Source organism: Trifolium pratense, linkage group LG2 (genome assembly GCF_020283565.1).
Source record: "Trifolium pratense cultivar HEN17-A07 linkage group LG2, ARS_RC_1.1, whole genome shotgun sequence".
Lineage (NCBI taxonomy): Eukaryota > Viridiplantae > Streptophyta > Magnoliopsida > Fabales > Fabaceae > Trifolium > Trifolium pratense.
The window spans coordinates 27250395-27264640 of NC_060060.1; the positions used below are offsets into that span (position 1 = coordinate 27250395).

Sequence of the window (14246 nt, forward strand, 5' to 3'; positions counted from 1 at the left end):
ACTTCGACGATCAAATTAGTAGACGTAAGGTAATAATTAGGGTTATATAAGGAAGAAATTACGGTAATACAAACCAAGAACATTCTTTTGCGTCATTGTAATTGTGATAGATGTTGTCAAACGATAATCGTCTCTAATTAAGGTGTGTCCATTATATATCGTCTACTTTTTAAATTGTTGATTTGATAATCCGGCCCAGTTTTTAGATGGACCTTTAGCCCAACCACAAACATATATAAAAGTTAAATAATTAGTATTAAAATTTATAAAAAAAATTGGTTTACAGAATATTAATTTAATTTTATAACAAATTAAATATAATTTTCGATAATAGTTTTATTACAGTAAAGCAAGAAAGGGTAGATTAAGAGCACTTCCGTACAGTAAATTAAACCTCAAATTTATTTAATATATATACCTAGATTGCATATCTAAATAAAATACACCAGGAGACAAGAGTCTTCAACAAAAAAAAAAAGTCTTCAACAATGACTATTGTTGGTTAACTTAATAAATATTATCTTCACATCTCATTAAATAATGCTCTACTGTTAAACTTTATAGTTATCGTGTGTTTAATATCACAGTAAGTATGATACAATTATGATACATATTTACTGTAATTTTGCAGAAACTACATAGTGTAATGTTAAGAAAATCATGATGGATCAACGTAATTCTAACATATTCACGGTAATATTAAACATAGACTAAGTTGAAATTTAATATTAGAAAGTTTACTCTCATATTATAATATTTTTAGCAATTGATGAGTTATGCTTACTAAACTTCTCTTTGAGCATGTTATAAAAGACATACTCTCTCCGGTTCATTTATAAAGAACATTTTGAAACAAATTACACAGATTAAAGAATATAATTTTTCTCAATAATAATTATCAAATTTTATGTTTTATCAAAGTTGAGAAATTAAGATTTGAACCCTGTCATTTGACGTACGACCTAACAATTTCGACATTTCTATTGGTTTCATAATTATGAAATAGGTGTAAATGAATCAAAACAAATAGATACCCCTTATTAAAAAATACAGATGGTGGTAAGAGAGTAATTTGGTTGGATCTGATATGGTTGTTGGTTATTTATACTCCATATCTACCCTGACACTCACACTACCTTTGCTCACTCACTCCTCTCACTACACTCACTACATTCCATTTTAGTGAGCTATGGTTTATCCTCACAGTTTAACATTTCTATGTCTCTCATCTCTTCTTCTAACTCTTGTTCTTTTTCCATCTGAGATTACTTCTTCCTCAAATGCTACCAAAATTGGTCAAGGATATCGCCTTATTTCCATTGAAGAGACATCTGATGGTGCCCTTATTGGATTCCTTCAACTTAACCAGAAATCCAAAATCTATGGCCCTGATATTCCCCTTCTTAGGTTCTATGCTAAGTAAGTCCTAAAAAAACATATATTGTTATTCTTTTATTAGATGTATGTTTGGTTCATTTTCAATGAATAGAAAAAGTTATCTTTTTGTGTTTTGTTTTGTTCCATTAAGCACCGACACGAATACCAAACACAACACTAAGATGTGATACTTAATATAACATTGACATGTCGACACTAATAATGATTTTTAAAAATAATTAACCGAAAGTAATAATATGTGATGTCGAACAAGCCTTCAATCAGAAGTGTGGTTTTTCTTTTTTGGTTTTATCACCGGTATTTGGTGTATTGGACCGGCTAATCTGATTCTGGGGTCAGTTTTGTGATCAAGTGGTTTCAACCACGTTCCAATCGCAGTTACGGGGATTGAACTGTGGTGCTTCCTATCAAGTTCGTGCCAATCACAACTAGACCAACTAACGATTGATAATCTGAAATGTGGTTTTGTCTTTGATCTTGAAATCTTGTTTCTTTAATCTTGTTCATTGTACTTGTTTTTTTGCAGGCATGAAACAGATAACCGTTTAAGGGTACACATAACAGATGCAAATAAGCAAAGATGGGAAGTACCCTACAACCTAATCCCAAGGGAACAACCACCACCCTTAACACAAACAATAGGAAAGTTCAGAAAGAACCCAATTGATCAAGCTTCAGAGTATTCAGGTTCTGAGCTTCTATTCAGCTACATTTCAAATCCATTTAGTTTTGCAATAAAAAGAAAATCAAATGGTGAAACCCTTTTCAACACAACCTCAACTTCATCAGACCCATTTAGTTCCCTTGTTTTCAAAGACCAATACATTGAAATTTCAACAAAATTACCAAAAGATGCATCTTTGTATGGTTTAGGAGAAAACACACAACCACATGGAATTAAATTATATCCAAGTGACCCTTATACTTTATATACAACTGATATTTCAGCTATTAATCTTAATGCTGATTTATATGGTTCACATCCAATGTATATGGATCTGAGAAATAATGGTGGTGAAGCTTATGCACATGCTGTTCTTTTGTTGAATAGTAATGGAATGGATGTATTTTATAGAGGAAATTCTCTTACTTATAAGGTTATTGGTGGTGTGTTGGATTTTTACTTCTTTTCTGGTCCAAGTCCTTTGAATGTTGTTGATCAGTACACTTCTTTGATTGGAAGACCTGCTCCTATGCCTTACTGGGCTTTTGGTATGATTCTTTTTTTCTCACTTTACTAATTATTTTTTATGTTTCATTATTTTGTTTGGTGTGAAAGATATTAGTGACTTTGAGTTTTGTGACATTGTCCTTTTTGTTAATTGTTAGATTAAAAAAGGGAAAAGATTACATTTGTGAAAATTGGAGCTTACCAAATGCCAATGGTTAATTGATAAAATATTGTTGCATTGATAAAAGGAAGCAAGTATTTTTTATTTAGGTTCATTTTGATACATGGTTAAAATTAAAATTAAATATTTGTAATGATATGATGATTATAACTAATTCATAATATAAAAGTTGTTTACACAATCAGGATATCGGGATTAAATGGTTAATGAGTTTTTCTTAAGATGAATTATTCAGAGAACTGATTCTGGGAATCTTGCTAATTCTCTATTTTCAATGATTTTTGTTAAGAAACCGTGATAACATTTTTAACTTTGTCTGGTTATTTTATTTAAAGGGTCATGGTAAACAGGGCATCCGGTGCACTTGTTAACCATACCAAAAATAGAAATAAAACGCAAACTTAATGTTGATAAAAACAACTTTTTACACTTTCAATGCATTGAATGCACGAGTTTCAAGACAAAATTTTCTTATTTGTATGTTTAACTAGTGCACCGGGTGCACTATTTAACATTTTCCATATTTAAAAATAATAAACATAGGGTCATGCTAAACGGTGCCTCGGGACACTTGTTAAGCATGCCGAAAAAGGAAATAAACAATCAAATTTATATTGAAAAAGACAATTTTTTATACTTTTGAGGCTTTGAATACACGTATTTCGAGACAGAATTGAGCATTGTTTAGCATTTTCCATAATCATATTAAATAACATAACTTGTTTTTCCAAAACAGAAAAGGCAAGTTTTTTGAGATCTATAATTGTGTAATTTAGTGACTGTCTTGATTTTTTTATTATGAGAGCATTTTTCATGGGTATATGCAAAATGCATTTAAGAATCCAATGATCCAACTAGTTATTTTTGGTATTTGTATATTAATGTATGATAGGGGTGCTCTAATTCTTTTCTAAAGTTAGGCTTTTTGCAAAGTTATTTTTAATTCTGTCACTGTTTATATGATTTGAATCCTAGCAAAATCTTTTCTGGTCCAGCTTTTGTTGTTGAATAATTCAATACTTTTAAGGTCCACAAGTAATGATATCACATTCACACATAAAAGATGAAACTTATAACTTTATTAAAAGAACTTTTAACTTTATTATATATAAATAATGTTTTTTTTTCTCCACCTTCGGTCCACTAAACCGCCTAATCTAGTTCAAGAGTCGGTTATGGTATCAAGTGGTATCCACCCCTCCTAATCGCAGTTGCAGGGATCTAACTGTAGCCCTCTCTAATAAGTTCAGCGTCAATCATCACTAGACCAACTAATTGTTAGTTAAATAATTTATCCTTTTTTGCTATACTTTTGGGTCAAGATTTTGAACTTTTTGAATATGCTTCTATAAAGCAATCTGTCGGTCGTTGTCAAGTATGATTATTGCTTACACGTTGTTCATTACTCTTTATATTTTTCTACCCAGAAAGATTTTTGTTTTTGTGTCAAATTGTGCTCTTAATACCACCAACCATGTGGAAGATTTTAATGTCTTTTGAAGATAAGCTTCCATTGTCGGTGGAATTAATTGATCGATAACTAAAATGTGGTCCATTGTGCTTAAGGGAATTTAAGGTGACAAATTCACTTATCAGCTTTCAAACATGTATGTACATGGTTAAATTTCAAAATTTCTAACTGAAAATACTGATACAAAAGTAATCCCTTCATCTCATAATATACTCCCTCTGTCCCAAAATATAAGGGAAAATTGGTCAAAGAAACTTGATGTATTTGGTTAAGAAATTGGACTAAATACATCAACTTTGGTTGACCAATTTTCCCTTATATTTTGGGACGGAGGGAGTACTTATTAAGAAAAAAGTAAAATATGATAGGAATGACTTTTTGTGTTTTTGTTGAAATAAGTTTCATGAGAAGATATAAAAAGAGTTTTTATTGGTTATTGATTACGGGGAAAAAAAGAGAGAGAGTAAGTTAAGTAAAAGTCTATCTTGAAATTGAAAATGATAAAAGTTAATTTTTTTTGCTTATAATTTGAGACATGAAAAAGTGATTTTTTTTTTCTTATAATATGGGACGAGGGGAGTAACAATTAAAATATGAGTAGTTTGCAGCTCAGTTAAAGTTTTTTTTAAAAAAAAAAACTTGGTATATGGTTCTAGGACCGACTAATCTAAGGGGACCAATCCCACCACCCACTTGTGGGGGCCCATTTAAAGTCAGAGTTTTTTTTGCTCTGTATGGACTTAACCCACCGAAATTGACACCAGGAAAAATCAAACTTGAAATATTGAGAGGAACATACTCCAAAGACCCGAGCTCAAACCACTACCAACCCCAAGTGGGTTTCTCAGTTAAAGATATTGATTTGTAGGGGTCGATTTCGAACAAGAAATTTTTCACATTAAAAAGTTTGAGTCTAGACTGATGGACAAAAAATAATTTGGCCCAAAGTGCTTATTTTTCAAATAATTTACTTTTAGTATTACACAATTTACTTAAATTAATGGAGAGAAAGGTAGTACACACAAAAATCATGAAAGATTTTGTCTGCACTGTATAGTTTGCTCTTGAAATTAAATCTAATTTACAACACATTGATAGCCTTAGATTTACATGCATGTTATGTTACTACTTCACTTGTCAATTATTATATGAAAAAAGATTGATATACCTTAGATTTTTATATGCATCATGTTCTAATTGTTAGATTCTTATATGCATCCATGAGTCCTTTAAATTTCGCATTTGTAACAGCTAGGTGTTTTAAGTTTTTTAGGTAACGGTGCAACAAGTTAGAAACTTAAAAACAGATTTGTTACCTGCAAAACTTAAAGACCCAACTATTACAAACGTGAAACTTAAAGACCCCTGAATGCATTTGGACTATAAAATAGTAATACTTATGTTTTAACTGATTTTTTGATTATTTATTACAGGATTCCACCAATGCAGATGGGGATATCACAATCTATCAGTAGTTGAAGATGTTGTGGAGAATTACAAAAAGGCTCAAATTCCACTTGATGTAATCTGGAACGATGATGATCACATGGACGGACACAAAGACTTCACACTCAATCCGAACAACTACCCTCGTCCAAAGCTTCTAAACTTCTTGAACAAGATACACAGCATTGGCATGAAATACATTGTCATTATTGATCCTGGAATTGGCGTTAACTCAAGTTACGGTGTATATCAAAGGGGTTTAGCTAACGATGTTTTCATCAAGTACGAAGGTGAGCCTTTCTTGGCTCAAGTTTGGCCCGGGGCGGTAAACTTTCCTGATTTTCTCAATCCAAAAACGGTATCTTGGTGGGCCGATGAGATTCGCCGTTTCCATGAACTTGTACCTGTTGATGGCTTATGGATTGACATGAACGAAGCTTCAAATTTCTGTTCTGGTAAGTGCAAAATTCCCAAGGGAAAGATATGTCCGAGTGGAACAGGACCAGGATGGATCTGTTGCTTGGATTGCAAGAATATTACCAAAACAAGATGGGATGATCCTCCTTACAAAATAAATGCTTCGGGAATACAAGCTCCAATCGGATACAAAACAATAGCCACTAGTGCAACCCACTATAACGGTGTCTTGGAGTACGATGCTCATAGTATCTACGGTTTCTCTCAATCCGTTGCAACTCACAAGGGACTTCTCGGAATTGAAGGCAAAAGGCCTTTTATTTTGTCGCGGTCCACTTACGTCGGTTCAGGAAAATACGCTGCACATTGGACTGGTGACAATCAAGGAACATGGGAGAATTTGAGGTATTCAATATCCACTATGCTGAATTTCGGTATATTTGGTGTTCCAATGGTTGGTTCTGACATATGTGGATTCTATCCACAACCAACTGAAGAACTGTGCAATAGATGGATTGAAGTTGGTGCTTTCTACCCTTTTTCAAGAGATCATGCAAACTACTACTCCCCTCGACAAGAGCTTTACCAATGGGATTCGGTAGCTCAATCTGCTAGAAACGCTTTAGGTATAAGGTACAAGATTCTCCCATATCTTTACACCTTAAACTATGAAGCTCATGTTAGTGGATCACCAATTGCAAGACCACTTTTCTTCACTTTCCCGACATACACCGAATGTTACGATGTCAGCACTCAGTTTTTACTCGGAAGCAGTCTCTTGATATCACCGGTGCTCGAGCAAGGAAAAACACAAGTGAAAGCGTTGTTTCCTCCTGGTAGTTGGTACAGTTTACTTGATTGGACTCACACCATAACATCGAAAGGTGGAACCTATGTTACACTCGATGCTCCTCTTCATGTGGTGAATGTACATTTATATCAGAACACAATTCTACCAATGCAACAAGGTGGATTGATCTCTAAGGATGCTAGAACCACACCGTTCACGCTCATTGTTACATTCCCAGCTGGCGCAGCAGAAGGAGATGCTAAAGGGACACTTTTCATCGACGAAGACGAATTGCCAGAGATTAAGCTTGGAAATGGATATTCAACATACATCGATCTATACGCTAGTGTTAAACAAGGAGGTGTGAAAGTTTGGTCAGATGTTCAAGAGGGTAAGTATGCTTTAGACAAAGGTTTGATTATCGATTCGATTTCTGTGTTGGGATTGGATGGAAATATCGGTGCAATTGCTTCACTCGAGTTAGATGGAAAACCATTAATTGGTGGTTCGGATTTGAATGTTACTACATATGAACATGTGCATTTGGAAGGTGAAGGAAATGGTGAAAGTAAAACTGTGATGGTTGCATTGAGAGGATTGAGCATTCCTGTTGGTAAAAACTTTGCTATGACATGGAAAATGGGATGATTTAGATTGATTGAGATTGTCTCATCTTAGTTTGTTTCTTTTTAATTTTAAAATGCCAAGAAAACAACAAGGCTTTTTTATGAGTTGAAATATGAATGATGTTTTTTTCCTAGTTTTTTTTTAGCTAGGTATCTATGAGTTGAAACTTGTTGTCATTCAAGTGATTTAGAATTATGCTTCTAAATCCTCCAATCTTCACTTAATAATAAAACAAGCAAATCTAGTATTTATATAAATATTGTAGCAAAAACATGTATGCCATTATTTTGTTACTATGAATTTATATCTCAAGGTGGTTACAATATGCTGAAAAACTTTTGCGCCCTCTATCTCATAAAAAGTGTCCTACAAAGGGTAACATGAATATAAAAGCCAAGTAAACATTTCTATTAAGAAATAAAAAGATCCATGTAACACAAATTATTGAAAACAAGAGAAAATATGCTGCTTAACTTCCTAGATTAGCATCACAAAAACAAATACTTAAAGCAAACACAATTTTTTAAGGGAGCTTCGTTTCCAACTCATGATTCTTAAAAACTGTCCCCAGTCCAGACGCGAAAAATAACGGTGTTTCTTTTTCGTATGGATTAGTAATCCAGGACGCAAACAGTCCTACCTAGGATCTGGAGTATATATATATATGCCAATCGTTTTCCACCGGATCTCCACACAACCCAGTTCATCAGTCCCTATAACAATATTTATTGTCATGTAGAAATCACAAGGTCTCTCCTAGTTCATAAGCTCAATGAATGAATATGCAGACATAATGCTTATGACTTGAAATCATCATTGATCACAACAAATATAACTATATGAACAATTTGAATTCCCATAAAACAGATTAAGACAGCAAACAAAATTGTGGACATGATTTTTCTTTCTCAAGGAACAATATTTAGAAACCTGTTGACAATTGCTAGAGTCATACTCATATCATATCACATTGAGCTGCTAATACTAAAGGTAAGCAAAAAGACAAGCAATATTAATGTCAAACAATTCAAAGTCTGGATGTAAAAATGTGAAATACACCAAAATTTAACCAAAAAGACAAGCAATATTAATGTCAAACAAGCAATATTACTCAGCAAATTCAGCATTCATACCGACTATAGAACATTACTATTTGAAGATGAATGAAAATCAGTTCCACCACCAAGCTAAACCAAGTGCAGCAATAAAACTGTGAATCAAGTGCAGCAATAACCAAATATACATATCCAAATATAGCAGATAGATCCAGCAGGAGTGTTAAACCAGATTGGACTTTAAAGCAAATCATCAACCAGTGAGCAGCAATTAAGAAATCGCTTCACTTTAGATGTGGCATTTTCTATTTTTTGAGATATCTCGGTAGACTTATCCCGACTTCTAGCTAATTTCAACAGACGCCCTATTGCTGTCGAATCTATCTTTCATCGTGCCAGGTATTGTGATTAGCCAATGTATTTGTGAATTGTGATGTTTATAATGCTTGCAAGGTAACACAGTTGCTTATAATGAAAGACATCATGTTCAACTACGAAATAAACTTATATTGAAAGATGCTATTTGTGATTTACCTTCGGTATATTTTATTGTTTTTGTTGTTTTCTGTGTATATTTTTATACCAATATTTCCATTAGTATTTTTTTGTCACAAATATATTCAGATTGAGAACAATGAAACTCGGGATGATATGGAATATGTTGATCCGCCTAAGACAGAGTTCCAACAGTTTATTAGAATAAGTAAAAGTGGTAACATGTTCTTAGACTTATATTTTATCAATAGAGAATCTTTTGTTATTTTTTCTTTACTACTTATCTTTTAAAAGTATTAGTTGTTAACGTTAAATTAGAGTGAGGTACGGTTCTTATAAATGTGATAAGAACTCTAAATCACTCTAAATGTTAACAATTAATACTTTTTGTTAAGAAGTCCCACATCGGTTGCGATATGGCCTGACTAAGTGTTTATATACTAGAGGCAATCCTCACCTTACAAGCCGGTTTTGTAATGATGAGTTAGGCCCAATACTCAATTTTAAGATGGTATCAGAGCCTATCCACGATTCGCTGGGCCACTTCGTCGGGCTGCCTGCAATCAGGTTTCTGATCGGGCCCTCCACCATTCATATTCGCGCCTCAAGCCCATAGCGCTTGGCGCGAGCGGGGGTGTTAAGAAGTTGAGTTAGGCTCAATACTCAATTTTAATACTTTTAAATGATAAAGAAAAAATGAACAAAACATTCTATATTTATAAAATATTAAGTCTAAAAACATCTTACCACTTTTACTTATTCTAAAAAACCGTTGGAGCTCTGTCTTATGCGGATCAACATACTCCATATCATCCCTATTTGTGACTAAAAAAATATTAATGCATATATTGGTAAAAAAACAACAAAAAGAATAAAATATAATGGAGGTAACTCAGAAATAGAATTTTCGAATATAAGTTTATTTTGTAGTTGAACAGTATACCCTTCATTATAAGCAACAATGTTACCATGCAAGGATTAAAAACATCATTCATATCAAATATTTTGCTTCAAATACACTGTACGTCAAACTCCAAAGGAATAGCACCTCGTAACAAGAGGTCATGAGTGGAAAATGGAAATTGAGGAAATTTCTGCAAAATGTAAAGAATACCAATTTAACAAAAACATTTCGATAAAAATAACATGAAAATCAAATATAATTGACCAATTAAACTAAAATATAGAAGAAATGTAAAACATTGGCTAATCACAAAATCAATTGGGTTGATTTAATGATGTTGGCTTAGGACTTTGGAATATGCTTCTCTCAAAGTCTCAAGTTTACTTTCTCTTAGTGTTAATTTCGTTAGCCTATTCCATACACACCAATCTCATATTATTAAAAAGGGGTTTAATACTTATAATGTATAAAAGTAACAAAAATATGAAATTCATTCTATAAATTATATACATTAAATACAAGAAAAATATATATTTTTATTATGATTTGGTTTTTGACAAGGGAATGACCTTGTTCCTACGTATTGACTTTTGCATCATAGAGTTCAAAATACACCTAGTTCTTCTAAAGAATATTTATTGGTTAGATCAATTTTATTATTTTATTTTTAAGAACAATGTTAGACTTTGTTCAAAAAATAAAAGAACAATGTTAGACTAAATAAAAATATAATAAAAAGCTAATAATAAAAATAAAAAGTGAAGATTGAATACGGTTGTTATTGGTTTTGGTTACATTACAAGTGCAAGAGAGTTACGTGATTGATGTTGGATAGCGCGCCGGAGAAGAAAATGGTTGTGCACCGGAGACATAACATGAAATAATGATGGTTTGCGGTGGCAAAAGAAATCAAATTTAGGATGATTAATTTTATAAATTAACCAAATTTTCTTTATAATATAAAAATCTTGATGTTATAGTGAACAAAAGAAAAAGAAAAAAATAGAAAACTCATTAATTTAATCATTTATTCATTTAATCATTTTAACAAAAGGACTCTTTCTGTTGTTGTTTATAGGACTTTTTTTAACACAAGACCGGTGCTTAATGTTTACAGGACTCTTTCTTTTTTGACGTGTAACTTAAAGTTGTTTTAATTATTAGATGGATACCACTCTTTTTTTCATCACCAGTTTAATCTGATTCGAAGTCGGTTATGACATCAAGTGATTTCAACCCTTCCAATTGTTGTTGTATCACTCATGTTATACCTGATCTATATTTTTAATTGTTTGAATTTGTTTATGTATTTAACTTATTTTTCAATGCAAAGTTATTATAATTAATATCATTATCTCATACAAGTGCAGATATGAAGAGGAGAAAAAAAAACTGAAAATAGCATGAACAGATTAAATACAGTAATTCTTAAAGGGAGAGGTATAGACATGATATACGTACCAATTTCTTCAACTTTTGCTATCCTCTTCCTTTCTTTGCCGTTTTTCTACCTATTCCTCACAATTTTCTCCTCCTTTTTACTCCCCTTATTTTTGTCTCATGAAAACCCTTATTTATACTATGTATAGAATTAGGTTTGTAACAATTAATTACGTAAATCAATCAAGTCAATTTCTTATATATATAAATATAAAAAATTACCTTATTAGAAAGCAATCAGATCAATTACAAATTATTAAACAAATTCAAGAACGATTCAAATTCACTAAAATAAATTGTTTATTTTTTATTATTTATTTTCGTTTTTTTATTTTATTATTATTTTAATATAATATTTTTTAGTCAAAAGTAAATAAAGTATAAAAATATGACCAACCTTTTATTTTATGAAATTATTGTTGGAATATTTTATAATATTCCAATAATATTATGTGGGCAAATATCTTTATATAATTATATTAGCTATTTATCAATTAGGAGCCTTAATTGATTAAGTGATCAAATAAAGTAAAAGGCTAATTAGATTTCTATTTAGAATTAATTAATTAATTGGATATGGGCTCAATGTGAGTGGATGTCAGGATGGCCCATTTCGGAATAATGGGAACCCTAATTGGCCATCACCTTATATATAGGCTATGGTCCCCAATATACCGGACATGAGCAAATAATCTCTTCTCCCCATCTGAAGAGAACTCAAGGCATTAGGGTACCGGTTGAGGAAGAACCATACAAGCCAACGGATGCTCGTCGTCCGTCTCTCTTTGTGTTTCAGGATTACTACCAAGAGACTCTGCGGTTAGTTCGTCTAATGGATTCATCACACAGGTATTCCTATTACTATAATCTTGATAAATCAACATGTCGTAGATCCTGTTTTATATACATGCTTGTGTTTATTTGGCTTCCGCACTAAAGTAAGATTATAGATTTAATCTTTATTATTAAGAGCATGTATATGATTAAATTATTAAGTTAATTCCAACAAGTGGTATCAGAGCAGGTCTTCATGTTTAATTTATTGGGATTATTTGGCGTTCAACAATTTATTTTCTTTCTGGATCGATATATATTTTGGGATATAATATATTAATTCACAAAGATTGCAAAGGTAAATAATTATCGGTTCTTATATGAAATCAATTTGTGTCTAGTAAATAAAGAGTTGATTTTGTATATACGGGAATTTTTGACTTTGCTTGCTTTTATACGTACGAAAGTTAGTTCTTCAAAGAATGGTTTTTTGGTTAATTTTCAAATTGATGGTCAACCGAGATTATTTGTCTAAAGTTCTTTGCTTTATTCATAATTTGTGTTAACTTTGCGATTCCGATTCAAATTCATATTTTGCACTATTGTGTGTTACTGTCAATTTATGATTAGATTGAATAAGGTCAGTAACAAATAAAGCTTCAGTTTTAATTTAGTCTAATTTCAAATTATTGTTCTTCAAAGATAAGAATGTATCAAGAATTCGATTCGGTATATAAGTTACAGAGGTAATATGGAATTTGAACCGGTAAAAGACATTTTGTTTGGTATGTGAACTTGAATTGTGAGAGTCACATAATTAAGACCATGAAGAAAATTAAGGCCAGAGTAACATTGAGTTTAAAATTGAAAATTAAAAGATGGATTCTTGATTTTGTATCGTATTTAAAGATTTTTTTTCTTTTTGTGGACAATGTTTTCATCTCTTCGGATTGTTAGAGTTACTCTTTCATACGGTCTGAAATTGTTCATTGATTCAGATATGAGGTTACGAGATAAATTGGTTTAAAGTTTTGATTCTCATGAATTTTGTACCTAAAAAGATTATTTTCAGAAATAAGGTATATGAAGATTTGATAAATATATATATTTGGTTATTGTATATATTTTTTGTAAAAGATTAATTGCCATTAAATAGCAATTATAAGGATTCTCAAAATATTTTGATACAATTTGGTATATGTAGAAATTAAAGGTTGATTCTTTAAATTTTGGAAAAATATAGATTCTATAATTATTTGTTTATTTATAGAATATAAAGTTTTGGTTTCCTTCTGTTTTTGGAAAATACAAGTATAGAATTTCATTTATTTATTTAAAGAATCATTGAGTATATGTGAATCAGTTATAGCATGAATATTCTTTGGTATATATAAAGATTTAATTTTATTTTAAATTAAATATTTGGTTTGTAGCATGATTATGATGTTTGAGTTAATTATTATTAAGTTTCTACAATAGTTTTCTTTTATCATGCTCTTCGGACATATTTCATGCTAATTTAATTTTTTGCTTGTGAGTTTATCCTCACATTAAGGGATGTCGTTTAATCTTGTGATTACCAGGTGACATCATAAGGAAAATGGCCTACATTTTGTGAGTAGTGCCTTGTAAATTTAAGACTCTTCCCATTTGATTTAATAAATTGTTAGGTGATTTTGACTGTCTTGGTTGAAACAACAAGTTGCAAAAGTAACCTCTGTTGCGTAGATTTGATTCAGTTAGAATCACATAAGGATGTATAAAATTATTCATGCAAACTATTTTGGTCTACCAAAAGGTAGACACAGTTCGGCCGAATAATTACATGCATATATATTCAATTTATTAAATTGTCTAGTAATTTTGATTGAATTTGTCGAAACAAAAAGTTGCATAAAGCAACCTTCGGTGCGTAGACTATATTCAATTGAAATTATAAAAGATTTAGTATGAGATTATTCATGCGAGCTGTTACAGTCGGCCAAAAGGAAGATGTGCAGTTTGGCCGAATAATATACATACCTGTGATGGTAAATGTGTGGTAATTATTAAGTTTATCCATGTGGGTAATGGTTGG

At 31.5% G+C, this 14246-nt stretch overlaps 1 protein-coding gene across 1 annotated transcript; it reads left to right on the top strand.

Annotated features, from left to right (window-relative positions):
• The first annotated feature begins 1013 nt into the window (after positions 1 to 1013).
• Positions 1014 to 7634, top strand: LOC123907377 (alpha-xylosidase 1-like). The gene is made up of 3 exons (XM_045957609.1): positions 1014 to 1419; positions 1925 to 2610; positions 5655 to 7634. The coding sequence occupies exons 1-3, from the start codon at positions 1190 to 1192 to the stop codon at positions 7520 to 7522; spliced, it is 2784 nt and encodes a 927-aa protein (XP_045813565.1). The 5' UTR covers positions 1014 to 1189; the 3' UTR covers positions 7523 to 7634.
• Positions 7635 to 14246: the final 6612 nt, after the last annotated feature.